Source organism: Pangasianodon hypophthalmus, chromosome 8 (genome assembly GCF_027358585.1).
Source record: "Pangasianodon hypophthalmus isolate fPanHyp1 chromosome 8, fPanHyp1.pri, whole genome shotgun sequence".
NCBI classification, from domain to species: Eukaryota; Metazoa; Chordata; class Actinopteri; order Siluriformes; family Pangasiidae; genus Pangasianodon; species Pangasianodon hypophthalmus.
In genome coordinates, this window is record NC_069717.1 from 23,659,354 (window position 1) to 23,685,802 (window position 26,449).

Here is a 26,449-nt window from a genome sequence, read left to right on the forward strand (position 1 = left end):
CAACAAAACAAATAATATCCATAGTAAACAACTGAAAACAACCTGCAAAATGATGAAAGCATCAATACAACCCCGTGGAATGCATTTGCACTACAACATACAGGCATTTCAGTTAGGCAAAGACTAAAAGGAAGAGGAACAGTGAGAGCAGCTGTAGTGCCTCCTGCTGCATTTCTTTCAGATGACAGTGACTACCCTTTACAAGTTCCTGAACTGGATTAATTCAGTCAGCCATTGTTTCCACAGACACGGTATTGTGGCAGTAAATCAAGAAGCCCACTGAAATTTCAATGTCTGTTAAAAATTACGTGCCTTTCAGATCTTTTCACAGAACCATGACTTTGACTAGCTTGATTTGCTAGCCATGGAATACCCATTTCTCAGGTTCATTATTACAACAATAATTAAATTAAATTGTACAGACAATTCATTGTTACAGATCTCTGTGTAGTGAACTTCATGTATCTGTAGTAGCTCTTTTAAGCTTGCTAAATGTGACTGGCAGTTTACTATTTGTTTTGAACACACCTGAGGTGCAAAAGATAGTACCACCTCTAGCAAACTGCCTAGATAACAAATTATCTATCAAAGTTTCATTATTATCATTATTATTATTATTATTATTATTATTATTGACAACTGATAGCAGATTTTAGAGCAATGAACAGAACCTTTGGCAGTGAAAAGATAATTAATATCTTCATATCTTCAAGCATGTGTAAAGTAATCAATCTCTTCAGGTAATCAAGTGAAAATCAAGCCCTTTAGAATACTTATTTAATAGCAAGCATACAAGGATGTTAATACTTTCCCAAATAAAGGTGTAAATTTAATGAGAGTAGAGGTTAGTGTAGAGGTTAGCACTGGGGCCAAAATAATCACTTCTCTAACTCAGACAATTGACAATTTGTTAAGGTCAGGTCTATAATTAAATTGGTGAAGCTTTAAATCTTACTGGTAACATTGAAAATGGCAAATTAGTCATGTTTCTTGTATACTCTTTAAATATGCCTCTCTTACGAGACAGTCTTTATACAGGAGAAGAGCAAGACTCACTACAAGCTGAACATCAAATAATTAATGGTTAGCATAATTGATTATTGCGTATATTTCCTGTGTCTGCTAAGCTAAAGCTTAAAACACATTTCATTCATTCTGTCATACAGAATGGATTTAAACTGTATTTCCAGTAGAGGATAAAGACTCATTCGTTGTAGGTCTCCCTGATCTACAGGGTCTACTTCCATTCCTACATTAATATACAGACTGTGACTATCTCTTCATGTATCTTCATGTGCTGACTCGGAGAATACATTCTCTTATGGCTATAGACAATTTATTCACTCCCTGTGCGTACTTAGTTAGTCAGGGTTTGTGTGCAATTATGTGTATACCAGACCATGTGTTTGATACCTGGCTGCATTTTATTTCTCTTATGTGCTATGGCTAAAATTTTGATGTACAATTGAAGAAAGAGAAGAAAACAAAGAAATTCTTTGCTTGTCACTTAGTCAGTAACTTACACACTTTCAGTTAAAGTCAGTTGTGCTTCTTTTCATCATTTCTGAGATTTGATTTTCTTGTACTGTAATCCGCTGTATGATGACGGACCCTGTTTTACTCATGTAGTGCATTTCTAAATGTGCTTATCGTGTATACGCACATTGTCTCCCATGTCCTGTCTCCCTCTATACTTGTGGGAAGCGCAAATGAAAGTAACAGAGTCTCAGTAGGTTGCGTTTCCTCTTGCTGCCCTCCGTCCTGGTCCGGCTTCCTCCTCCCATGTCTTCCAATCTTTCTGCTGTTCCTCCTCCCACCACCAGGGGACCTCGTAGCGAGCCCCAGGAGCGCACCTTTCCCTTGCCCCTGCTCATACTACCGTGCTGATCCGGCTGGCAGGCTTGGATTTGGCCCGGTCGGCCGTGCCAGTCTGACCTGGCGATGGTGCCGTGACCTGTGGCGGTGGCGGGGCGGGGTGCGAGGGGGGGGGGGAGTGGGGAGAGAGGCGTAAGAGGGGTAAGGGGGGAGGAAGGGGGGGGTAAAGGGGAGTGGAGGGGGGGAGGTGGGATGGAGGAAAGCGGAGGATACGGGGGCGGATACGGGGCGGCCGGCGACGCGTGCTGGGCCGCGGCGGGTGGAGCGGAGGCTGGCAGGGGTGGCGGAGTGGGCGCTGGGAAGGGCGGCGGCGGGCTGGCGAACACGAAGTGTGGCGGATGGGCAGGGTGGGGCGTATGCCCGTGGGAGTGTGCGTGTTGGTGCGGGTGTGGTTGTGAGTGTGACAGCACTAGTGGTGTTTTGCCCACAGCGGCGCCCCCTCTGGCCGAGTGTGTGTGCTGTGCGTGGCAGAGGGCAAACGGCGGGAGTTGGGATAGTGGGGAGTGAGGAGAAAGGGGGGGAGGAGGCACGCACGTCGAGCCCCCATTGCCCGAATTCCCGAAGCGAACCTGAAAAGCTTGTTGGGAGAGCGGTGGCAGATAGGGGGAGGAGTTGTGGGTTGGTCGGCGTGGTAGCGTGACCCGCTGTAGCGTGGCATGCTGGCGTTGTGGACCACCGTGTTGGCAGCGTTGGTGCGGGTGGCAGTATGGTGGCGGGGGGTGCCCAACCATGCCCGCACCCATAGTGTGGCAGTACTGGATCTTGGATGTGCCAGTGGACTCTGGAGGGCACAGGGGCAAAGGGGAAAGAGGCGGTGGTGGTGCTGGCACCGTAGGGGCGGGGTAGGGTGGCCCCGGCGGGATGATGGGGCCTGGTGTTTTGGCCCGTTTCGTCCCAAACAGTGATCCCAGGAAGGACGTGGCGCTGGTCGTCGTCCCACTGGTGGCACCTCTCTCGCTGCTGCTGCTGCTGCTGGAGGCTGGAGGCACAGTGCCAGAAGGTGCGGGCACCGTGGTGTGTTGCTGCCCCGGCCCACCCCCCACCCCCACTCCGGGGCTCAGGATGGGGCGGTGAGGCCGGTACTCTTCGGTTCCATAGCAGCTCGATAGCACAGTGGCTACTGGGTAACGCTGGTGAGGCTGTGGACTGCTAATGATGGAACCCTAAGACAAAGAGAGTGGGGGGAGAGGAGGAGGAGACGGCAGGACGGCAAGAGGAGACACAGAGGGGAGGAGGGAGGTGTGAGGAAACAGAGAACACAGAAAGAAGTGCAAGTGCAGACAGACAAGAACAAGGGATAATAGCAGGATGAGTGTGAACAGTAGTATTGGGAAGCATAGGAGAAATATGGGAGAGAAAGAATGACCAAAGGATACAGAGTATGACAGTTTCATAAGACAGGGGAGGGGAAATGGGTGAGTTGATTAGAGTCATGGAACAACTTCACTTCTGTATCAAACCTTAATACAATAAAAATTTAAAAAGACAACCAGATGCAGATGCTGGATCACACAGAATAAAAACCAATGATGCACCAACTACTCATCATGCCTATCCATGCAGGAAGACCACATACAAAGCAAACTCCACTATAAATAAAATGGCAACAACAAGATCCAATATGCAACGGCTCACTCAGTCACAGATTTGATGGCTGACGTCATTTCATTTACTTCAAGCCAATGTATAGTAAATCATCATTCTGATGCACTAGCAGGGAGCATATCAGCGTGCACACAGGCATGAAATACAGAGATGCAAATTTATGACTCTGGGTGTTTGGGGGGGATAGAGAGACATGCGAGGCTGAGCCGCATGGTTTTTTTTCAAGGTGGGGTTCTTGGGGCAGACATGCGAGGTGAGTGAGGTGGTCACTTTAGTGATGGATTTTTTGGGCGAAAGCTAAAGATACAGACCTCTGCTCCACTCAGACTTACTTCCATTGTACTGTCAAGGGAACCAACGCTGTTTCTGCGACCGCGTTTCCCTGCATCCAATTACGACATGTCAAGGGCCATCACAAGAAGTGTGTTCTCTTGTATATGTGTGTACAGTTGTAAATGTGAGTGTGATGGCATTTACTTGTGTTTATGTTATCTTACTAATTATGTAATATTATGTAATTATGTAATTATGTAATTATATAGTATGTTTCGATTTATTAGTGTGTGACCATGTGTGTATTTGTGCATTTCTCACCTGAATCAGACAGGTCCCTAAGTGAGGAGCTGAGAGCAGTGCGTTTCAGGCCTTCACTGGGTGAATAGTTGTCATCCAAACTAGATCTTCCAATGCTGCCATTCACTACTTCGTTCTTGACTCCGCCCACACCTCCACCCACCACACTGCTGCTAAGAAGGCTGGGCCGCATCACGCCTTTTTGCTTCTCAAGCTCCGCTGCAGGAAAAAAAGAACAGCATGTTAGAGAGAGAACCAGAGGTGATAGCAGGGCTGTGGAATACTACACTGTAACTGATTTGCCATTTAATCAGGTGTACCCTATAGGTGAATTTTGCCTGCAGAAAGTATTCACCTCCTTGTGATTATTTCTATTTTTGCTGTATTGCAATAACAAATTTAAGTATATTAGAATGGAATTTTTTCTGCACCTTTTGAATTGACATTCTACAGAAATAAAATTACATAAATTATCTAGATGTCTTCAGAATTATAAAAAAAAAATCTAAAAGCTGCCTAATACATATAATTAAATATTACAGAATTAACCCCCTGAGTCAATGCTTAGTGCATTGTCCTTTTGGAGCAGTTGCAGCTTTGAGCTTTGCACATTTTGATTTTGGCATTTTCTCCCCATTCCTCAATGCAATTTTTCCCCAACTCTCCCAAAATAGATGGAGAATGATGGTGGACAGCAATTTTCAGGTCATCCAGATTTTCAGATAGATTTAAGTCTGGGCTTTGACGAGGCAAATGTTATTGCACAGTTACTTTATATTCTGCTTTTGTTACTAACATTCAGTTTTCGACATCACCTTTAAAAAAAAAAAAAAAAACATTTAGTAATCAGTAATCAGTCCAGAGAGGGTAAATGAAACAATAAACTATAAAAGTCTGTGAAAACTCTTTAAGGTAATCGATTTACGTAAATGCATTTGATTTGTCCCCATAGAGGATCTTTGTACAAAAAAACTGAAAAGTTACTGATCTTTGACTATTTTTTTTCCATAACAGTTTTTCTACAGTATTTTTTGTATATAATATTTTTTGTATATTGTATTTTGTATATATATCCCTGGGTGAGTCTATGTAAAAATTCTGCAAACTCCCACATGAAACCTCAATGTTTTCATAATATGTGCTTAAAATAGGACCACAGAATTTGACAGACAGGATGAATGCCTTCTGCGATTTCTTCTGTGGTATTTAATAGCTGTTTACGTATACAAAGCCTTTACCATGTTTTAATGTGTTGTATGGCTCATATCCACCATGCGGTGGTCAGAGAGAATGAAGAACATGTACTTCACTAACATTACCAACAGAGGGGGCTATACTCACACTCAACCCTGTATTTCTCCATCTCCTGCACCTCGGCAATGCTCTCTCTCAGGTCACTGACGAAGCGTGTGCGGTCCTGCTGACTTGGCGCATTGAACACAATTAGCACCTTACGTTCACCTCCTGGGATTGCTGACGTTAGCCTGATGCCATGAGGGTAGTCTAAGAAAGAAAGAAGAAAGTTGTTTTCAACTATATGGAAACAAGTAAGGAAACAAGCATAAAAATACAGCTGTGCAAATCTTACAGGAGTTTTGGAACATGTGAACTTGCATCTCCACCAGAGGGAATGACTGACGGAAACTGTATGTCACTGACGTTTTCTTCTTCTGGAAGATCTTTGTTACCTGTCAGATGATGAACATAAAAATGAGCGAAATAAGACCTAGCCTTCATATGAGGAAAAGTAATGAGTTGGCTGATATTGACAAGCGTACCACCAACAGGTCGTTGAAGAGGAACACTTCTCTCTGATGTAGACCGGTGCGCTGTGGTCGGTTGGGGTCAGGCACCTCGTAAAGCTGGCAGCAGCACACCAGCCTGCGGTGGGGAAGAGACAGGACCTGCAGAACGAGTAGAATGTAACAAGTTCAGCAACAGGAGCAGCATTATTAACTTATTAACTTTGACAGTGGTAGCTAAAATGATTTTACAAGAGATCATGACAAAAAAAAAAGGAACACACTGGTTTCTTGCCCACGATGACTCTCTCCACAGCCTGGACCTGGGAGACATGGTCATCATTGGTCCTCAGTTCCCACTTCTGAATGCGCTGGTAGATCCCCACCAGCAGGTCACGTGGGATATCCTGTCCATTGTCTACTCCTGAAGGACACAGGGCACTTACTGTTAGAACTGTTACTGAACATTTACTATATTTTTAAATTTGACTACAAAATTTGTGCTGTTTATAGAATATTCCTTGATTTATTAATTATTATCTGTTGAAATAAGCTGATATGACACACAAGCAGATTATGTTAAATAAGCCTCAATATGACTCTGTAAGTGTTTATATGTGTATATACTATATGTGCATGTGCAAATATGCCAGAAATGTCACCTCGCAGGTTCTTAATGAAGTCATCCAACTTCATCTTCCTGTCTGGTTTGACGCTTGGGCTGTACATGTCTGTGTTGAGGAGGATGATGGCAAAAGCCAGGATGAAGATAGTGTCAGGATTCTGGAACTGCCGCACCAGTGCAGGGTTACACACACAGTACCTCTGACTGAGGGAGAAGAAAGAAAGATAGAATTAAACAAAGATTTCTAAACATTCTACTCACAATCAAGTACTAATACTGAGGTCCATATTTATTAATGCGAAAATAGATAGCAAAAAACAAAAACACCTGAAAGCCTCAATAAGTCGTTCCACTTTTTGGGCCTCTCCTTGCACCTTGATTTGGGCTTGAAACTTCCTTAGAGCATCATCTAGATCCATTCCAGAGAAGTCCATCTCATCAACCACACAACTGAAATATGGATAGACAACATGGATGAATTCTTTAGAACACTTCTAAAAACTTTTGTGCATTTGCTGCAGTCTTTTTTAAATCAGAATTGATGTAAATTCTTGAAAATCTAGAATGTCTCTTTACTGTTCATAGCTGTATAATGTACAGTATTTCCCAGTTCTTGCATAACACTATAGAATTTAACCCTCAGTGTTCTTTTAGGTCTTTAGATTTATTTATTTTTAAATATGTTATTGCATTTTTCCTGCAGAACATTTACTGACTCAAGTACATCCTTGTTGAACTGCTTCTGTCGGTTGCCCAGGAACTCCCCAATCATCTGTCGGCTTAGGCCCTTCCTCTCTAGGATAAAGCGGGCAATGCCAACGGGCGTGTCTGACACAAAGCCACGCTCTATCAGGTATTGAATGCCCTTCTCTGGTTTCCTGTAGTTAACAGAGATACAGTTCATTTTAATGTACCAAGAAAAACAAGAATGAATATTGCATAAGTTTCAGACAGTAGTATATGGTTAGTTTTAGTATATTATGAAGACCATCATAAAGTGAGTCCACTCTATTGGGATATCAAATACTTACCCATTTAAACTATTTTCTTAAAGCCATTGACCAAGAGGCTTATATAGCCACTTTAGTTTTAAGTGTACAATAATTCATTATTTTCCAGAGACAATAATATCATTTAGGATCTTGCATTTATAAGCTTATTTATGATTTTGGCTCTAAAGAATAGATCTAGTGTTCTGGAAAGTGTAATTCTGGCAATTGACTTTGTTGAACTGAAATCCCTGAAAGTACCCATAGTTTTGTCCATTTTGCTCACTTGTTGAACAGGTTGAGTCCGATGCGATACTGCCTTCTCTGTGCCACATCATTGTTGAAAGCAGGAGAGTCCCAGCTGTGGCGGCTCTCCCTCTGGTACGTCTGCTTGCCCAGAGGTGGCAGTGGTTCCCGCAGGCTGTCCCTAGATGATGAGCCAGAGCTGCAGTTAATGGTCTCGTTGGAGTTTGTGGTGGAGTTTAGTGAGTCATTGTCACCATCTGAGCAACATTGCTGATCCAAACCACCGGAAGGCAGCTGTGCGGAAGAGGAGGATGAGAGAGGCGTAGTGGGGGGCTGCTGGGGGGATGAGGAAGACGATGGAGTATCAGGATACTGGTGATGATGGTGGTGGTGATGATGGTGGTGGTGAGTCACATGGTGTGGGATGTGTGTTGCTATTGGGCGGCTAGCTGGACGTGCTTGGCCTTGTGCTTTGGCATTGGGATTATGCTTTAGCGTGCCCTGAGGGGAACCCCCGCTTGAGTCCTGCTCATACACCAGCTGCCGGCCTAGGGAACCGCGATCTGAGCGGTCGCTCATGTCCACCGAGCTGTCACTGGGTGGCTCTATTGTGAGCAGAGGCAAATGTGCCCCTCGGAGGCGGTAATCTCTGCACTCTGTACATGGCGTGCTGCGCCGGCTATTGCTGCTGCCACCTCCCTCGGTGTCCCGGCTGTCCTCTCGCCCACCAACCCCACTGGTCATCCCCCCCCAGAATTCAGTGTCTGTACTGCTTGGTGCCCGGTCCAGAGAGAGGGGTGACGAGGGCAAACCGTCATCCATGTAGAGTGTGACATCACTGTATGACGTGGCTGTGCTATCCTCGTGCATGCTCAGACCACCGCCTGTGCTGCCTCGCTCCCGTTCAGCCAGTCCCCGACGGAGAGATGGGTGGCTGTTGCTGCTCCAGATGCACTCACCGAAGTCATCTACAGCACCACTGTCCCCGAGGCCGTCCTGGGAGTCGTCTCTACCTGGACGGCATGCTAGCGCATCATCAATGGAATCAGCCAGGGACTTCACCTAAAGTGTAAACAACAATGCATCATTTGTATCAATTAGGAACCTTGAAGGTTTACCATGCCAATGCAACAGTATATGAATATTAACTCTGAAAACCTATGTTAAGTGCATCCTTTACAATTTTAGAGCAACCTCCAACCAGAGCAGTTATACCAGTTCCAGTTGCTGAGGTTTTTATTGCTAGATAGTACCCCCACCTGTTTAGAGAAGGAGTCCTCTAAATGTGTATATTCTGGTTGGGCAGGTGAATCGGGCTCCAGGTCAGGTGAATGCGGAGGGCCCATGCCGGGGCTGTGGCAGGTCTGAGGCTGTGCTTGAGGCTGGCGGTCGTCAAATGAGTACTGCATTCGCATGTTGGACAGGATGATGCGCCGTGTCATGCGGCTCTCAGAAGCTGAGCTGCGCAGGCGCTCAAAGTTCTTGTTCATGCGATATTGGCGGAAGGCAGTCTGGATGGTGCGTGCTGCTCGTCTACTCAGGAAGTAGCCACCATATTTCCTCTCCAGCATCTCCACCTGGAAAATACCATGGCATCAGTTCTAAGTTAATCAGACCACTTAAGATCAGATTGTCTTTAAACGCCCAAGGTGCTGTACAAGAGGTCACATGCATACACAAAACTTATGGATAGCTGGTTCTGGAACAGTTTGACTTTCAAAGTAGTGAAGAACATCTGGAGAAGACCTGGAAATAAATACTGTGGTCTAGGATGTTTTTCTATTTTGGAATTGATCTCAACACAGTATATCAGAACTTTACTGAGGATGGTGAAAATACACCACTCACCACTCCAGCCACCATTATGGTTTTAAACTACAGAGGCTTAACATGACATCATAACCGCTGTACCTTCTTGTCCTGGAGGTCAGTTGAGAGCTCATAGCTGTCAGACAGAGCTTTGCACCTTTTGTTCTCCTCCTCCTCCTGTTTGCGTAAGGCCAGACTAGCCGGCTGGTTACGAGTGCGCTGAGCCCAGGTGAGGCAAGCTGGGCTTGGGGGGCCCAGAACCGGCCCCCGGGGGCCTGGGGGGCCACAGCTTCCTTCCCGGTAGCAGTCAGAGCGATGCTGATAAGGTGCTTTACTGCTGTCTGAGAAGGGGTCTGACTCTGAGGTCCGAGACTCGTCATCAACACTGCATTTGGATAAAGAAAGAGAATACAATAGGATCTTTCAAATGTGAAACACTCCATAAAGACATGAGATAAAAAACTCGAGCAAGTCAGCATGCCAATATCCATTTTCCATGACTTTGCATTTTCAGAGATAATCAGAGACTCTCAAGAGCTGTCAGAAGAGATGATCAACACCTGTTAATGTTAAGTTCTACAAATACTTAAGACTTACCTACATTTTTCTGTATCTTCAAAAAATTCCACTGTATTATTTTATTTATGGTCTAATAATAATATTCTACTTTTAAGAGCCATACATTGAATAGGGCTTTAAGAAACTGTACTGTATGTGCTTTTTTGCATGCCCTCATACAGCGCTGAGCAGACTCACTTGTAGGCTTCAGCCCCCTGAAGCATGTCTCCTTTCCTGCTGGGTAACATTGACGGATACATACACACAGTCGCAAACACACAGCACAAAATCACCACAGCATTGCACTTGCTATTTGGTTAGTTCATCAACAGCTCCCCAATGCAAAAGTACAGTCAACCACACTGCTTATGACATAATTATAACTCACAAAGTCCTCTTATCTGGAAATAAGGTGAATGCGTAGGCAGTTACTCTTTCCCCAGTACCACTGCCCATGTCAGGTTTGCAACAGGAAACATTGCAGCATGTGACTGCAGGGAGTGATACATTTTTCCAGCAATGTGGATCCAAAAGTCTGATGAAGCCTGTTGTTTCCTCTAATGTTCCTCCACTTTCTGCAAATGTGCTTCACTTTAAACAACAATTGTCCACATCCAGTGCTCCATTATGCTATTATGTATCTCATCATTCCAATATACACTATATTCTAAAGCACAATGCAGTACTTTTCACCTTTTAACCACAAGTATTAAACACCAGAACAGGAAGACAATGACAATAACCAATTGTGTGCTACTCCAGAAAGGCATACAAAGTTTCCGGAAGGAACAATAAAAAAAGGAAATAAAAAAATTATAACTAGATAAGTTAACTTACTGTACAGCCATAGACAGACCAACATACAAACACACACAGATACACACACATGTCCATTTAGTGAGCAAGCACAGGGCTTCCCTTGGTTAAATCCCAAGTTCAATAATCCACTAGCTCTACGAGTTTGTGGCTTCGGATTGACTCAGCTGTTATGAAGAAAGTCAGGAGGTCACCACCACCTGGTCACATGTCCATGTACCTCCCTTCCTCCCTCCCTTCCTCCCTCCTTCCCTGTTGCCTTCTTGCTATTCCAATTACATGAAGTGCACTGGAGCAATGTACATGTCTTAGTTTGACTAAGAGGTTTGCCTTTGTAGACTCTTATATGATTCAGTCTTATTATGTTGAAAAAAAACCCCAATTTTTAACAGCTTACAAAGTAGATTGAGGAATGGATGTGTAAAAAAGTTTTAAAATCGAGCAAATAGTATTTACAGGAAGTTATTGGAGGATTTGGAGCACATGTACAGTATGTTATACTGTCTTGTTATCTTTCTGTAGAGTTTTTCCTATGTGCTGTTCTGTCGCTTTGCCTCTTCTGTGTTTATGTGTCCTCAGATCATGCGGCTTCCTGTGTTTGTGAGGTGTTAATGGGCAAGAGAGCGGCTGGCAGGAAGAGTGAGTGGCTGTTCCAGCCATGGCTGCTCGGCTCGCCTTTAAAATGCACTGTATATAATTCTCCCTCAGCTGTGAATGTTCGACATTACTCTTTTTGGGTTCTACATACCGTGCAGGGTTGCATTCTGCAAATTCTGGAGAATATATTTAACAAGCTGATCAATGGCATTCAAGATTTATTTTGTAATGAAATTAAAGTTCTTTCATCAATATTTTCATTTTCACTTTGGTTAAAGGTTTCCTACATTACTCAAAATGCTGTTCAACTGCCTGCTGATAGTGGTGCAGTAGAATTTAGCCTCACCTCCTCATCTGTACACTCAACAGATCAGTTCCCAAAGCTTCATATGTCATGCTAATGTAGATCACTACCTAGCCAAGCCTCTGATGTAGCTCAGTGCAGCTGCATCATATAGCTGCATTGCATTCTGGGTCCTCTCTGTCATGATTAGAAAATACCAAATGTTGATTTTTCTATCCAAAGTTTAAACTTTTCAGGAGGTTTGTCTCCTTATGGGAACCAAATGTCTCTGTAATGCTAGAAATACAATATGTGACAATTTTGACCTTGTGGGGGAGTTTAAAAAAAAATACAAAAACTAAAAAAGCAAAAAAGACTTCCTTTTGGTTACTGCAAGGTTAACGATAGATGTAAGTGTAGGCGTAGTGTTATTAAGCTACATTAATACAAAAATCTGTAGAAATTCTCCATAATGATAAGATGCTTGTGTGGGTGTGTGTTTTTGTGTGTGTGTGTGTGTGTGTGTGTCCACGTCACACTTTATCTTCTCCGTTACCTGTTTTAATCCTCTGCTCCTGCCACACTCTCTGACCACCCACACGCACACTCATATACACACAGGAAAGGAGGAATCCGAGTTGCTTAGAGACAGTTGCTGTGAGACCAGTGTGGGAGGAGAGACAGTCCTTCGAGAAAGAGAAAGGATGGAGTTGCTATGGTTACCGAGGTTTTGTACAGAGAGTGTGTTTCTACGTGAGTTGCGAGTTGTGAAAATGATTTGTAGTGTTACATTTGGCAGCAGACTACTAATATAACAAATATTACAATTGCACTCAAGTCCCCATGAGTACCATGCACTGACATGATTTTTTGGTAGTGCAGGTTTTAGTATCAGTTAAAGATCAATAAACAAAGTGTAACCAAAACCCTGCAGGAAAAACAGCATTCAAAACAGCATGACGCTGCATTATAACTCTGTATGATGCGCATATAGTAGTTCTGCAGCTGTAAACTTAAACCCCATAAATACATCATACAAAATACAACTTGTCCAATATTTCTGGAAAAAAGGCCAAAATTAATCCCCTTCCTCTGAAAAATCAGACCAAACCAATTCTCTGAACTGATTAAACCATTCATATTTTGTAAGTCTATAGTTCTTACTTGAGAATGCCACATTCTTCAGACTGGACTCCAGGAAAGACTACATAAAGCCTCAGGCCACACTGCATAATGGATAACTGAACAATTTACAGTGAACAGGTAGAATGAGGCCTGTTCTGTCCCATTATTTAGAGATGTCTTCATTAGATGTTTTTTTTATGTAAGATACACGGAACACTGCTTAAAAGACAACATTTTAAATATGTGACAATATTTAAATAACTGGCCGATAGCTACCACTTTAATCTCATATACTCATGTACCTTATCAAGTGCCTCATTATAAGACAGCTAACCTAGTTCTCAACAGGCATCTATCTTTAAAACCAAAGATGTTAGTAAATTTGAGGTTGGCGGGTATTTTTAAAGTCACGTTTTTGTTTGAAATATTGGTAAAAAGAATGCTCATCACTAAATTGTGTTTTCCCAGGACAGCACACAGACCTCTATGTGCTGTGTGACCTTGAGTTATCAGTTGCAAACTGATGATAGATAAGCAAAATGTGAAGATCAAAAGCACCAGCATGAAGTGAAGTACTTCATGAGTTTATTTTTAGATAATTCATCTGATCCATTTCCTGTTTGTAAACATGTTCATGCATGCTGTCTAAAAAAGTCAGCGATTTAGACAGTCAGAAAGCCAATCTGTTTTCCTAGGTACTCGTTAAAATGTAGAAAATATTTAGAATGTACTCATAATACAAATATGAATTATACTGTCTTTAATGAAATTTGTTTGGGTGGTGTTTACCCTGATTAACAGACTGCACTATTAGAAAATGTAAACAAGTTTAAAGAACACTTGTAGAAGGACCTTGGACCACTCATTCATGCAGAACTCTTTTATATCCTTGGCCTTTGGACTGCTCTCTTCACTTCACACCATAGTCGTTCAACAGGAATTAAATGCAGTGGCTCAGAGGTCATTGCAAAACATTGATTTTGTGTCCCTTTAACCATTTCTGTGTCGATTTGGATATACGCCCACAGGCCACTAATAGTAACACCTGTAGCTCTGCTCATTCTTGTAATGATCCAATCAGCCAATCATGTGGCAGCAGTGCAATACATAAAATCATGCAGATACAGGTCAAGAGCTTCAGTTAATGTTCACATTAAACATCAAAACAAGGAAAAAAATGTTATCTCAGTGACTTTGACTGTGCTATGTTTGTTGGTGCCAGACAATGCCTGGCCTTTTTTCTAACGTTTAACAGTCCAGTGTGGACAAACCTGTGCCCACTGCAGCCTCATGATTCCTGTTCCTGACTGATAGGAGTGGAACCTGATGTGGTCTTCTGCTGCTTAAAGTGTTCCTCATGATGCACTCCTGGAGTTAAAACTCTAATACCCTAACACTTTCTTCAGCTTCTCTTGTAGCTCATCCAGCTCAAAGTTCAACGTGTTGTGCATTCTGATTTTCTGCTCACCATGTTGGTAAAGAGTAATTATTTGCCTTATCGTAGCCTTCCCGTCAGCCCAGACCAGTCTGGCCATTCTCCTCTGACCTTTCTCATTCCATCTGCAGAACTAACACTCACTGGATGTTTTTTGAGTTTTGGATTTTAAATGTTCTTTGGTTATTCTTTTGAGAAATATTCTATGTATGACACTTTAGAGTGGTAACCTGGGGTTAAGCACTTTATTTAAGCCCTGCTGGCTTTTAGTTTAAGCTTAAAGTGTTTCTCATGATGTCCTCCTAGAATCAAACCAGTAAGATTGTAACACTTTTTCTGACCCCATGTGAGACAGCCATAGAGATCTCCTTTGGAGTGTGTTAGACCTACATGTTATTTAACAGATCATTCATGAGTAAACATTGAAGAAAGAATAAAAATCTTCATGAGCTAGTCTCACAGGCAGGTACAGATGTTCAGTAAAGTCTATGGCAGGTAGGACGTTTATATACATACCCCTTGAAGTTTACAAACTTTCCTATTTTACTTTCAGTTTTTCTACTGAAACATTGAGATGTGCCATAAGGAATGTTCTTCTTGGTAAAGAATCTTGTTATAGCCTGCTCAACAAGTTCTTTGAAAAAGGCTCTTAAATGTCAAGTACGGTAATCATGGTTCCGCCTTAAATTATGTCAATTTTTGTTTAAATTTTATAATAATAAAATTACTAAACTACCTAACTAACTAATTGAGTATCAAATCATGGGTCATTTATTTGAACCCTACAGTTCAAAGCTATGACAGTGTAGACAAACTGCAAGGCAAATATCGCAAAAATGCATTGTGTGAGCAAGACCGCAAATTCACAGACAGATATGCCAAGCATTTGGATGACGTGTCATCACAGTTTTTCTCTGCTTCTTCTGCCAAGTTATGCAAGAGCAAGCAGTACGGCTAAAATTAGCCCGTTTTTAACAAATGCTTCACACGGAGATGAGCTGTGGGAATGGGAACAGGCTGTGTATGTCCAAACACCGGGCCCTCATATAAGGGATACAGTTCAGCAAGAAGTGAGTGTGGAAGGTCAATATGGGGACTGAAGAGAAACGAAAGCAAATTAGGGAGGATATCAAGTTTCTTTATACTTGACAGCACATACAGATGAAAAGATGAAAGGGTGACCCAAAGCAGACTCACACTTTATATGTGAATACAATTTGACTGATATAACCCATGTTAAATATGGATATAAATTTAGTACAAACAGAATTACCCTTGAGAATAAAGATATGGCATGCAAATTATTTTTCTGACAGTGTCAATAAATCCTCTTAAACAAAAGAAATAACACGTTTGTGCTTGTATGCTATAATGTGTATAGTAAAATTTCAGTGTGCCACTACATAAAATATGTATATTTATACCACAGCATGGTTGAATGCTCGAATCTGTTTGGTTAAAAGGTGTGCACTGTTTTCATATAACAGCACAGGTAGTTCTGGCTGTAACATGAATGATAAAGTAATATTAATTCTCTGTTCTAATGTTATTTTTTTCTATAGTAGTAGCTCATACACAATGATTTGTACAGCAGACGCTGCACATAATCTAAGACTAATAATAAATGGGCTTAAAAAACATGTTGTTTAACAAAGTAAAACATATAATCATTGATGTTGTGACATTTTTTGTTAGGAGATATTTATTTAAATTTTATGGAAGGAGTCTCGAGTGTCAGCACAGGAAAGTCTTCAGGACAGAACAATTTATGCTTTCTGGTTTCTGGTAAAATCACAAGCTGCACTTTTTGGGAGAGAGAGAGAAGAGAGGCTGGTGTGGGAATGACAGTTTATTATGGCTATAATGTAAGTGAGAACAGGACCTAACTTGTCTCTTGGACATTCCACAACATTAAATCTATATGCCGTTAAAATGTGCAATGTTTTGTACATTATTAATTAAACATTGTAATCATTTGCAAATCACTGTGGTATAAGTGGAATAACACACTCCAAATCGTGCTGTTATAGAAAATTAATGTACTTCGGGGGTAGCGGGACTCCGCTGGTGCATTCGCATCACTCAAACCCCAACCACCCGGTGTGCATTCATTTTTTCGTATAGCAGCACAGTCTGTCATCTGTTATTCCTTGCATACTCTCAATGAAAAACAAACAAACAAAAAAACTAAAACACGAATAGTCACTTCCTGAACTATTGGCATCCTTCATGAAAATGAGCGAAAAATATTCTATAAAATGAAAAACATGACTGTTAATGACTGATATCTTGGGCTTAATAATATGGCAACAATGAGTAGTTTTATTTTGATGAATTAAAATAGCACTTTATAATAAAACATCTAAAATATAATTTTCTACAAAACAGTGCAAATGCTGGTTTCTAAATTATTGGCACCCCATTTAATGGGTGATGCCTGAACTGGAGAGAATGACAACACCAATGGTCTTCCTGAATTGTCTAATGAAATAGGACACATTTGTAGAGGGTTGCTTGACCACAAACATCTGCCAAAGAAAGCAATTTAGAAAATCAAGCAACCAAGAATCCTTGACAAAATTATTCTGCAGAAGAAATACAACTTGTTTTCCTAAGTATTTGTTAAAATGTTTAACATTTTTAAAATGTTCCAGTCATAATTTGTACTGGTCATTATATATGAATATATATATTTGATCGCTTGGTTATGATTTATTTTTTTAACCTTTTTTAACAGCTAAATAATTCAGGGAGACTACACTGTGAGAAAAAATGACCAAGGTTAAAAAAAAACATTTGTAGTGGCATCTTGGACCACTTGTCCACTCGACATTTCAAACTCTTTTATATCTCTGGTCTTTGAACTGCCCTTCAGTTCACGATTTTCAGGTTTCCACAGGTTTTCAACAGGGATACATTTAGATACAGAAGAGTGAGAAGGCCATTGCAAAACATCAGTTCGGTGTTTTTTTTTTTTGTTTGTTTTTTTAAAAAAAACACATTTTGACCATTGTTGACCTGGATTAATGTTTGGAGGCATTGCCTTGCTGAATTAATCTACAGCCAATAATTAATTTACAAACAAGTCTTGAGATGGTTTGTTGATGAAGAATTCATGATACCAACAATGATCCATCACAAGAACCCCTGGATGACCATCCGCAAAGTATCATTGATTCACCACCATATTTTACAGTGGGTACGGTGGATTTTCCTTGTAAGCAGCCTTCTTTTTTCAGTAAATATATGGGTGGTGTACATGAATAAAAATTTCAGGCACTATATTTTAGTTTTTCCCATGGTAATAGTTAACAAATGGATTTTACATGTGTGCAATGTCATATTTAGACCTCGTGAAAACAGCAGTCAAAGCCAACAATAGTTTTAGAGACTAAAAGTAAATTTAAAAAATATAGAGATCTTTTATCAAAGTTGACAATTTACAGTCTCAGTAATTTTGCCACATATACAGTATATTTTAAAAAGAAAATATTAAAAAAGTTTTAGAGGAAAGGTAAGCACTTTCTCTAACTGCTTAAAAAGAATATTCGAATAACTGTCTGTAATGTTTATTTTTTGGAATAATGTGCTGCCATGAAGGGTACCAATAATTCTGGAGCTCAGTGCATGTTGGTGACAATAGGAAGATGATTCTTGCCATGTAATACTAATGATACAATTGTATGTCTAATCCCTCTAATATCTGTATTGTCCTTTGTTCTGTCGATTCATATTGCACTGACTTGTACTTCTTTGATCTCTAAATGATTGCTGTCCATGAAGTTTATTGTGTAGAATTTAGAGTCTTTTCCTTCTGCCGTTTTGAACCAATTTGGACACAATTGAGTAATACCTCGAGGTAAGGCAAATTATTCTGGATTATTCTATATGTTTCATTCCTGCTTTTTAACAGAATGGTGAATACACATGTCAGCATAAGAAAGAGCAAAAACAAACACACACACAAACACACTGAAATACAAAAGCTACACCCACTCATTATCACATTCTACTCTTGACTGCACTCCTTTAATCCCTTCTTCACTGCTGTCGTAAAGACTAGAGCTGACGTCAGTAAAGGGCTTGGTCTCTGCGTTCATATAATGCAGCACACACACACACACACACACACACACACACACACACACACAGTTCAGGAAGTAGTATTTAAATAAAAGTATGTAACTTTTACATCTTTCACCAATAAAAACACCTATTCACAGGACGTTACATAAAATCTCTTTTTATGAGCTAAGGCATTGTTTCATTGAAACTTTAAACCCGAGCACACTGTGCCACTAATATACTATATTAGTTGCACTTTGGTAAAGAAATTGCTAAAACAAAGTGATCTGCATTAAAATGGGATACGTATCCAAACAGTGTGTTTTCCTGGGTAACAGTGATGAAGTTTAAATGAACACAAAAGTAGAACTAGTAAAAGTAAAACTTACCATCATGTTGAGTTACCAAGTCTCGATTCAGATCAGTCTGGTGTCACCGTGCATACATTCACACTCGCACTTGCACACCTTACACCCACACATTTATTAAAGACACAGCCGAATGTTTAAAATTCCTCAGATATTGTTTTCAGTACATTCTAAAGTGACACACCCCATGGACTGCTATAGCAATGGAGAGAGAAAGAGCTTTTCTTTTCCTGAGTTCATACTGGAATGGTGGGTGTGTGTCAGTCAAGAGGTGGAGCCAAACTCAGGCAGTTCAGACACCTGTATTACAATGATATGTCAATGCCAGTTATTAATTACAGCTCTTTTTCATGATACATGTGTGTGTGTGTATATATGGCAGTGTGAGCATGTGGGTGAGTGAGCGAGATATAGAAACAAAGGTTTTTAAAGGTATTTCAAGCAGTTCTAAAACATTCTAATGGCTTTATTTCAACACTGTAGATCGCACACATTGGCTTTTGTTTGTCTGTACAAAAGTACAGTAATCTCTGTTACATAAGTTATGGATCCTGCAGTTTTCTTTAACTACATTTTTAGAAACAATCATGTGCCTCTATTGCCGAGAAATGTTCGTCCAATCAGCCAAACATTTGGCAGCAGTGCAATGCATAAAAGCATGCAGACACAGGTCAAGAGTTTTAGTTAATGTTCACATCAAACATCAGAATGGGGCAAAATGTGAACTCAGTGACTATGACCGTGGCATGGTTGCTGGTGCCAGACGGGCTGGTCTGAGTATTTCAGAAACTGGTGATCTCCTGGGATTTTCACACACAACAGTGTCTAGAGTTTCACACACAGAATGGTGTGAGAAAAAAAAAAAACATCCAGTGAGTTGCAATTCGGTGGATAGAGACACCTTGTTGATGAGAGAGGTCAGAGAAGAATGGCAGGACTGGGTCAAGATCACAGGAAGCCTTCAGTAACTCAAACCAGTCTTTACAACCGTGGTGAGCAGAAAAGCATATCAGAATGCACAACATGCTGAACCTCGAGGAAGATGGTATACAACAGCAGAAGACTCCAGATTCCACTCCTGTGAGCCAAGAACAGGAACCTGAGGCTACATTGAGCGCAGCTTCACTGAATCTGGACAGTTTGAAAAACATCACATGATCTTTTTTCTGCAAATGGTTGGAGATTTGCAGAAGATGGTAACATTTTGGGGTCACCAAGTCTCCAAATCTACAATTAAACACCAACTCCATGCCAACGAGTTATTTCGAAAGTGTGCCAGAAGAAAGCCTTTTTGGAGTTTGCTAGATGCTACTAAAACTTTGACTGGAACCAGGTTCTATGGAGAGATGGGACAAAAATAAAGATTTTTGTCAACAAGCATTCAAAGTGGTTTGCCATGAAAAGTTAGAGAAAAGAACCATGTCCCCACTCTCTAGTATGGTTGAAGAGGTGTGGTGTTTTGGAGCTCTTTTGTCTCCTTTGGACCTAGCATACATGGCATCAATGACTCCATGTAGCAGGAAATTGTAAATGAAATTCTGGCTGCCTCTGCCAAGACGTTCTTGTTTGGATCTTCCAGCAAGACAATAATTCAAAACATGTCAAAATCCACACAATAAATGGTTTAATAACCACAGAATCAAGCCTTTGACATGTCCACTAACCTAACCTCTACTGAAAAGTGTTCACACGGGAACTCTGGTGGATCTGGAGCATTTCTGTACTGAGAAGTAGTCTCAGATTGTTTGCTCTGTAATCTCATCAGTGCTGTTAGACTGGCAAAGGAACTTTATTTTTCATGTTTGAGAAGTGTGCCAATAATTCTGGAGCTGGAAGAAAAGCACAACGTGCAGTAGCAAACTTTTACATCAAATTGGGGTTTCCTTTTAACAGTAATATTATTAAATACCACCTTTCAGACACAAGTTCTGTGTTCTTAATACCTTTGAACACACTTGCAACCAAATCAGCATTTAGTATCTTATGTAAAAGTCTTTTTTTTTTTCATTCGTCAAACTTTAAAGAAAACTCTTATTCAGTTAATAGTTATTATTCAAGAATGCATCATTGAAATTCAGGACAAATCCATTTTATCTGAAAAGAATGAAACTGAAACAGCGTAATGTTATTATTTTTGTATTGTTGTGATGTATGTTTCTAACACCAAGTTTGGTTCAGATATTATAGTCTTTTATATTTTATTGTCCACACTGCGTTAAGTAAATAATTTAATATACATAACTGGGTAAAATTGTAATGATTTTTGATAAATAATAGTTAAATCAGCTCATGGTTGTGGTACAATTCTACACTCTACTGTATAACAGTGACACTTTATGACAGGAAAAGACAAAAACAGCCGTACCGTCTTATCTAAAATTCATTGAGTTACGTAACATTCAGTATAGTAGCCATGTGGTGGTAACCATTTGACTTGCTCGAGTTCAGGCTGACGTTCAGGTTCAGTATTTTGTCAGTTGGTAGTTATTCCATTAAATATTCCTTTTATGGCTCATCAATACTTTTCCTATAAAGCAATATTAGGGAGCATGTTCACAAATGGACCACAGCTTTTGCAGACACAGGATCAAATCAGTACAAGTTCAAATGTTAAATCAGTTCAATTATAAATCAGATTCAGACAACAAAAAGTTGGCTCAGGTAAACAATCTGTCCATACAATTAAGGTGGTACAGATAGATCCTTGTGTAGTCAATGTATAAATATACACACAAGACATATTCTGGAGTCGTCTGTACAAGTAAGGAAGTGCAGTACTTTATTGTCTGACATAGTAATATATGGATTGCAAAATAGCATTACAGTCTGTAAAACATTTTCCTGGATTTATGAATTTAATGAATAGCACTGAAATGAATAACAGTAGGTTGTGAGTTATTAGTTAACATACATATAGATCTAATCAGGAAAGTCAGGGGAAGTACTTGCTTGTGAACTGATCCAGCAAATATGTTTCCTTTTCTGCAAAATAAAAATAGTTCAACCATGAACCATGTAACAATAAGGATCATGACCACTTGTTAGGGAATATGTATTCAATCTTTGGCAAAACAGATGTGGTGATTAGTTCCTAAACACCTACAGGAAGAGTAAAGTAGTGCTACATGTAGATTACTACAAGTGTATACTGACGTATTATTATTAATCTGTTACCTCTGTATTAACTAGACGTTATTTATAATGTTATTAAATGCATATGTATTTTTATTTGTCAAGTCATTGTGTTTAATCCTGCTTTGTGCCTAAAATATAAAACATAGTCAACTTGCAGTCTGAATCTTTCCCGAAGTCTCACACTGTTGATGCAAGACCATGTTACAGCATTGCTCACCCTTAATGATCATGACAGAAAAGCTATGAATAGATCAGAATCTCCAGGGTGATATGAATTCACAGATACACACTTCTCTTCACACAGTTAAATAGTGTCATTTAATGGAACTCAGTACAGCTAGAAAGCTTTTCTTGTGAGAAGGTCCACAAATGTAATTTCAATTTAAAAACCCTAAAAAAACTGTTGAAACAGAAACAAAAAATTGTGTCATGCTGCATCCATAATGAAGTTTACCAAGAGGAGGGACTACTGCACGCAGATCCAGTGCAACAGAACTGATGCACAGAGTCACTGTCCACCTCCTCTTCCTCCTCTCTACTCACCAAGGTGAAAAGATGAGTGAGAGACACAGAGAGAGAGAGAGAGAGAGAGAGAGAGAGAGAGAACATTCATATCACATGAAAAAATGGAAAATATTAATATCATGGGAAACAGAACAAAAAGAACAACACAACACAAAAAAAGTGACAATGAATTTAACACACATTTCTACATAAAACTGAAAATATTTGGTCAAAAATCATAGAAAGCCGACTTGGCTTGCAAATGGCCACTAGATGTCAGACTTGAAACATTACAGTATCTCTGCGGTTAGTGCAGATTTGATCAGATTACCTGATGAACTGCTGAAATCAGCTGGTAAACTGGCATTTAAAATTAAAGTCTGATGTAGATTTCTAGGCAACACTCCTAGAAATACTTAAATATAAATGTATATATATATATATATATATATATATATATATATATATATATATATATATATATATATATATATATATATATAAAACTCATTCTGCAGGTATAAACTAAAATATATACAAGCATAACTGTGTATATATATATAATATAATATAATATAATATAATATAATATAATATAATACCACAATGCTGTTAAATTCTCAATTCTAATTGGTCAGAAGGTGCTGATTAATTTTCTATAACAGCGGCTCTGAAAGTTCCGGCCTCATGAAAATTACAGGTTTATATTAATGCAATCGTTCTAATAGATTATCGTTTCTATAGTAATGACTGATTTACAAGGACTTTTATGCCAGATACTGCATATAATCTAAGACTAATAATTAATTGTTAGTCTAATAATTAATTGTAGAGTGTGAGTAATTGTTGATACGGTGACGTTTTCTGTGAAAAGATGTTTTTTAAAATTTAGGGAAGGAGTCTCCAGTGTCAGAGCTTTGTAACAGTCAAAGATAAACTTTAAACATAGTGATGTCTGAAAGATACATATCTCACTTGGCTCTATCTCCCTCTGACAGAGCAGGCCTCTTGTTTACACAGCTGAAGTGGCCATGTTCCTGCCTCTTCCAAAGTGTCACTCTCACATTCAAGGACCGATAGAAAGCAAAATGAAGGAATGATGAGCAATGAACAAAGACACAGGGAGAGATGAATAAAAGAGACCATTCAGACAAAGGTTTATGTACTGGGAATGTTAAGGTAATACAACGGGGTGTGGAATCAGGATTGAATGCAATGATGTATAATGAAGGAAGGAATATTCCACAAAGAAATAGCTGGAGCACTGAAATGGTGTAAAAAGGAGACACAGTGGGCCTTTTGGGAAGCAGAAAGGGCGTGGGAAGCAATATTTGACAATAGACATATTTCCATCTTTACAGAAACCTAGTAACATTTTCAGGAACTTTAGATGTGTTTCTCCTGGAGGAGATCCTGGAATTTTATCACTTCCTGCAGCAGAACTAGTGTGATTCCTAGAATTATGTATCTATTTTTTTTGCAAACCAGGAACTGTTAGGGTGGAGCATGAACATTGCGCATTTCACAGAATGACTAACCCTCATGCTTACTTCGCATTAAAATTGTTGTCTTTACATAGGTGATGATTCAGAACGAATGAATGCAGCAATGCAATTTTTACGTTCCTCATATACTATTAGAAGAAATGCAAGCAGCAAGACAAACCTCAAAACATGCAGTCATGCTTTGTATGCAGCTAGTTTAATATTTACGGGATACACCCTTATCCAGAACCACTTACATTTATCTCATTGATACAACTGAGCAGTTAAGGGTTGTATCGGCGCTGGGAACTGAACTCACGAACTTCTGCTCAGTAGTCTTAACCACTGAGCTACCATTGCCCGGTGCTACCTTAACTCCATATTTGTTGTGTTGCTAAATTGTCTTATCCGTGAAGGAATTTGTAGCATTTTAAAGCATAATGTGTTTCTGAAAAAACACTTATATGGACACAGGAGTATGGACTGTGAGTGATGCAAGGTAAAACTGGCAGCCCTTACCTTGGTTTGATGGTGGTGAGAGAGGTAGGAGGCTTGGGCCTACTTGGCCTGGAGGGGCAGCAGAACTGATGATGACCATAGCTATGAGCGCTGGGATGGTTGTTGACGAAGGAGGCGTAAGAGCAATGAGTGAGGGTGGTGAGACTAGGAAATGAGTGCAGTCTGACAGAGACGGGGAGAGTGATGGGAGTGAGGGACAGAAATGGACAAAGAGATCAAATTAAAGCCCAGACAGTAATAACAAACAGATGACAAAGCAACACATAAAAATATGCAAATTTGTCACAGAAGTTATGGAAAGTGGCTCACTGAACGTGGCTTCTTTTCAAGTGAAAAGAAGGACACACTTGAGACATTCACAAAACATACTAATCCATAATTAAGGCAAGAATCACAGATTTAAAGCTAACTGAAACTAATGTGTGTTTTATCTTGGCAGCGAATATGGAATAACATGACAGAAAATGACAGAAATACTACATCCTTCCAATATGATAGACAAGCAGTGAAAAGCTGTAATGTTGGTGGTGTGCTTGTATAATTGTGAAAACTTAATATCAGGGCTGTCATAATTAATTAATGAAATTCACTAACTTGCAGTACGTGAGAGACACAAATCAAGAATCATGGAGCAAGAGGAGACGTGTCAGTTGTATGGAAACATTTCACTTTAAATGTGAACTAAAATACATCACCATGGCATCGCAAGCATTAACTCAAGCGTTGAAAGCAACAGGACTGTAGAGACAGGCCTTTGTAATTATTGTCATGGTCATTATGATTGTGATGTGTCCATTAACAAAAAATAATTCACAGTCCACAGATTCATTTGCAATGGCAGTTTTTCATCTGTAGATTTTACTGAAGGCTAATGGGAACCCTGAAAGGGCTTAATGGCTACTACTATTTATAAGCATTTTATGAAGCCTTTTTTTTTTTTTTTTTACAATATCCATTCCCAATAAAGTAGTTTCTACGTCTTTTTTATTGTTCAGTCTTTTTTACATATGTGCTTTCACATATGCAGTGTTCAGTCTATGTGAATCAAACCCTGGTGTGTTTTTGGCCTGGTTCATTTAGGCAGATGAGGACACAAGAATCACACTCGGGTATGGATCAAAACAACCCAAGACAAAACAAAACTAAATGAGTGATTAGACTGCAATTCGACGCTGATTCAACCCCACCCAAAACTGTGTATTTTAGGCATTTTTTGCAGCTGCGAGCTGCTAAAAAGAGCCATGAGGCACAAACTGAGCAAAGGACAGCGGAAATGTGATGTGTGGCTTCTGGATTTTGGACAGACTGACAAAAAGAGAAGAATAAAAGCAGGAAGTCATGCACAAGATATTTTATTATTTAATTACCTAATAATTTATTTGGCACCATCTCTGTGTACCATTAGTTTTATGAGTATGTTTTCAGCCACCCACATTCCTCAGTCAAGTTTTTTTTTTTTGCATTTTGTTTCACTTAAATTACGTGCAGTGTGACACCAAACCGAACCAAACTTATTAATTACACTCTGATTCTGATTTGTCAAACGGACTAATAGGTGTGAAAGAGCCATTAAATGCAAACTGTTTACTTGATTACAGATACGACTGACAGTGAAATGCCTATTTAATATTCTGCTGTACTGGCCTATAATACTATGTAATACTATTATATTGTATTGTATTATATTGTATACTGGCCTGTAACAGTATGTGGAGACAGAAACAGAGAGAGAGATCAGCCTGATCTCGGCATATTGTATGTGCTCTTATTACATGGTGGGGTTTTTTCCTTACCAATCTTTTATTCAGCCACATCTATTATGACTCTGATACAGAGTTAGGAAATGTACCATTCCTTTTTAAATATACTATATGCATCACTCAGTACCGCACTAAAACACAGCAAGCTAGCAAGTGCATGTTAAAAGAACAAAGGTCTGATACCTGTATGCTCCACAACTTTACAGATTCCCCTGAAAGTTTTTTTTTTTTTTAAAGGCAACCTCTTCTTCCTCTCTGAAACAGTTGGCGAGTATATGACTCATTCCATCTGTAAAAGTTCTAGCATTTTAGCACTGTGAATGGGCTTTAATTCAC

At 39.9% G+C, this 26,449-nt stretch overlaps 1 protein-coding gene across 10 annotated transcripts in view; it reads right to left on the minus strand.

Annotated features, from left to right (window-relative positions):
• Positions 1 to 1,405: 1,405 nt before the first annotated feature.
• Positions 1,406 to 26,449, minus strand: part of iqsec2b (IQ motif and Sec7 domain ArfGEF 2b) — a 51,280-nt gene continuing 26,236 nt past the window's right edge. For 4 of the 10 annotated variants that reach the window (XM_053236200.1, XM_034306522.2, XM_034306520.2 and 1 more), the window contains 13 exons: positions 9,567 to 9,849; positions 8,915 to 9,232; positions 7,696 to 8,717; positions 7,137 to 7,298; positions 6,748 to 6,870; positions 6,458 to 6,624; positions 6,080 to 6,219; positions 5,832 to 5,957; positions 5,642 to 5,741; positions 5,395 to 5,556; positions 4,075 to 4,272; positions 3,792 to 3,862; positions 1,406 to 3,038 (listed from right to left, as the gene is read on the minus strand). In XM_053236200.1, the coding sequence (XP_053092175.1) occupies positions 1,689 to 3,038; positions 3,792 to 3,862; positions 4,075 to 4,272; positions 5,395 to 5,556; positions 5,642 to 5,741; positions 5,832 to 5,957; positions 6,080 to 6,219; positions 6,458 to 6,624; positions 6,748 to 6,870; positions 7,137 to 7,298; positions 7,696 to 8,717; positions 8,915 to 9,232; positions 9,567 to 9,849 (4,222 nt within the window). In that variant the 3' untranslated portion in view covers positions 1,406 to 1,688. Of the gene's footprint in view, positions 3,039 to 3,791; positions 3,863 to 4,074; positions 4,273 to 5,394; positions 5,557 to 5,641; positions 5,742 to 5,831; positions 5,958 to 6,079; positions 6,220 to 6,457; positions 6,625 to 6,747; positions 6,871 to 7,136; positions 7,299 to 7,695; positions 8,718 to 8,914; positions 9,233 to 9,566; positions 9,850 to 10,220; positions 10,977 to 26,449 lie in introns of those variants that run through there. The other 6 variants (XM_034306523.2, XM_053236201.1, XM_053236202.1 and 3 more) reach the window with 5 other exon arrangements.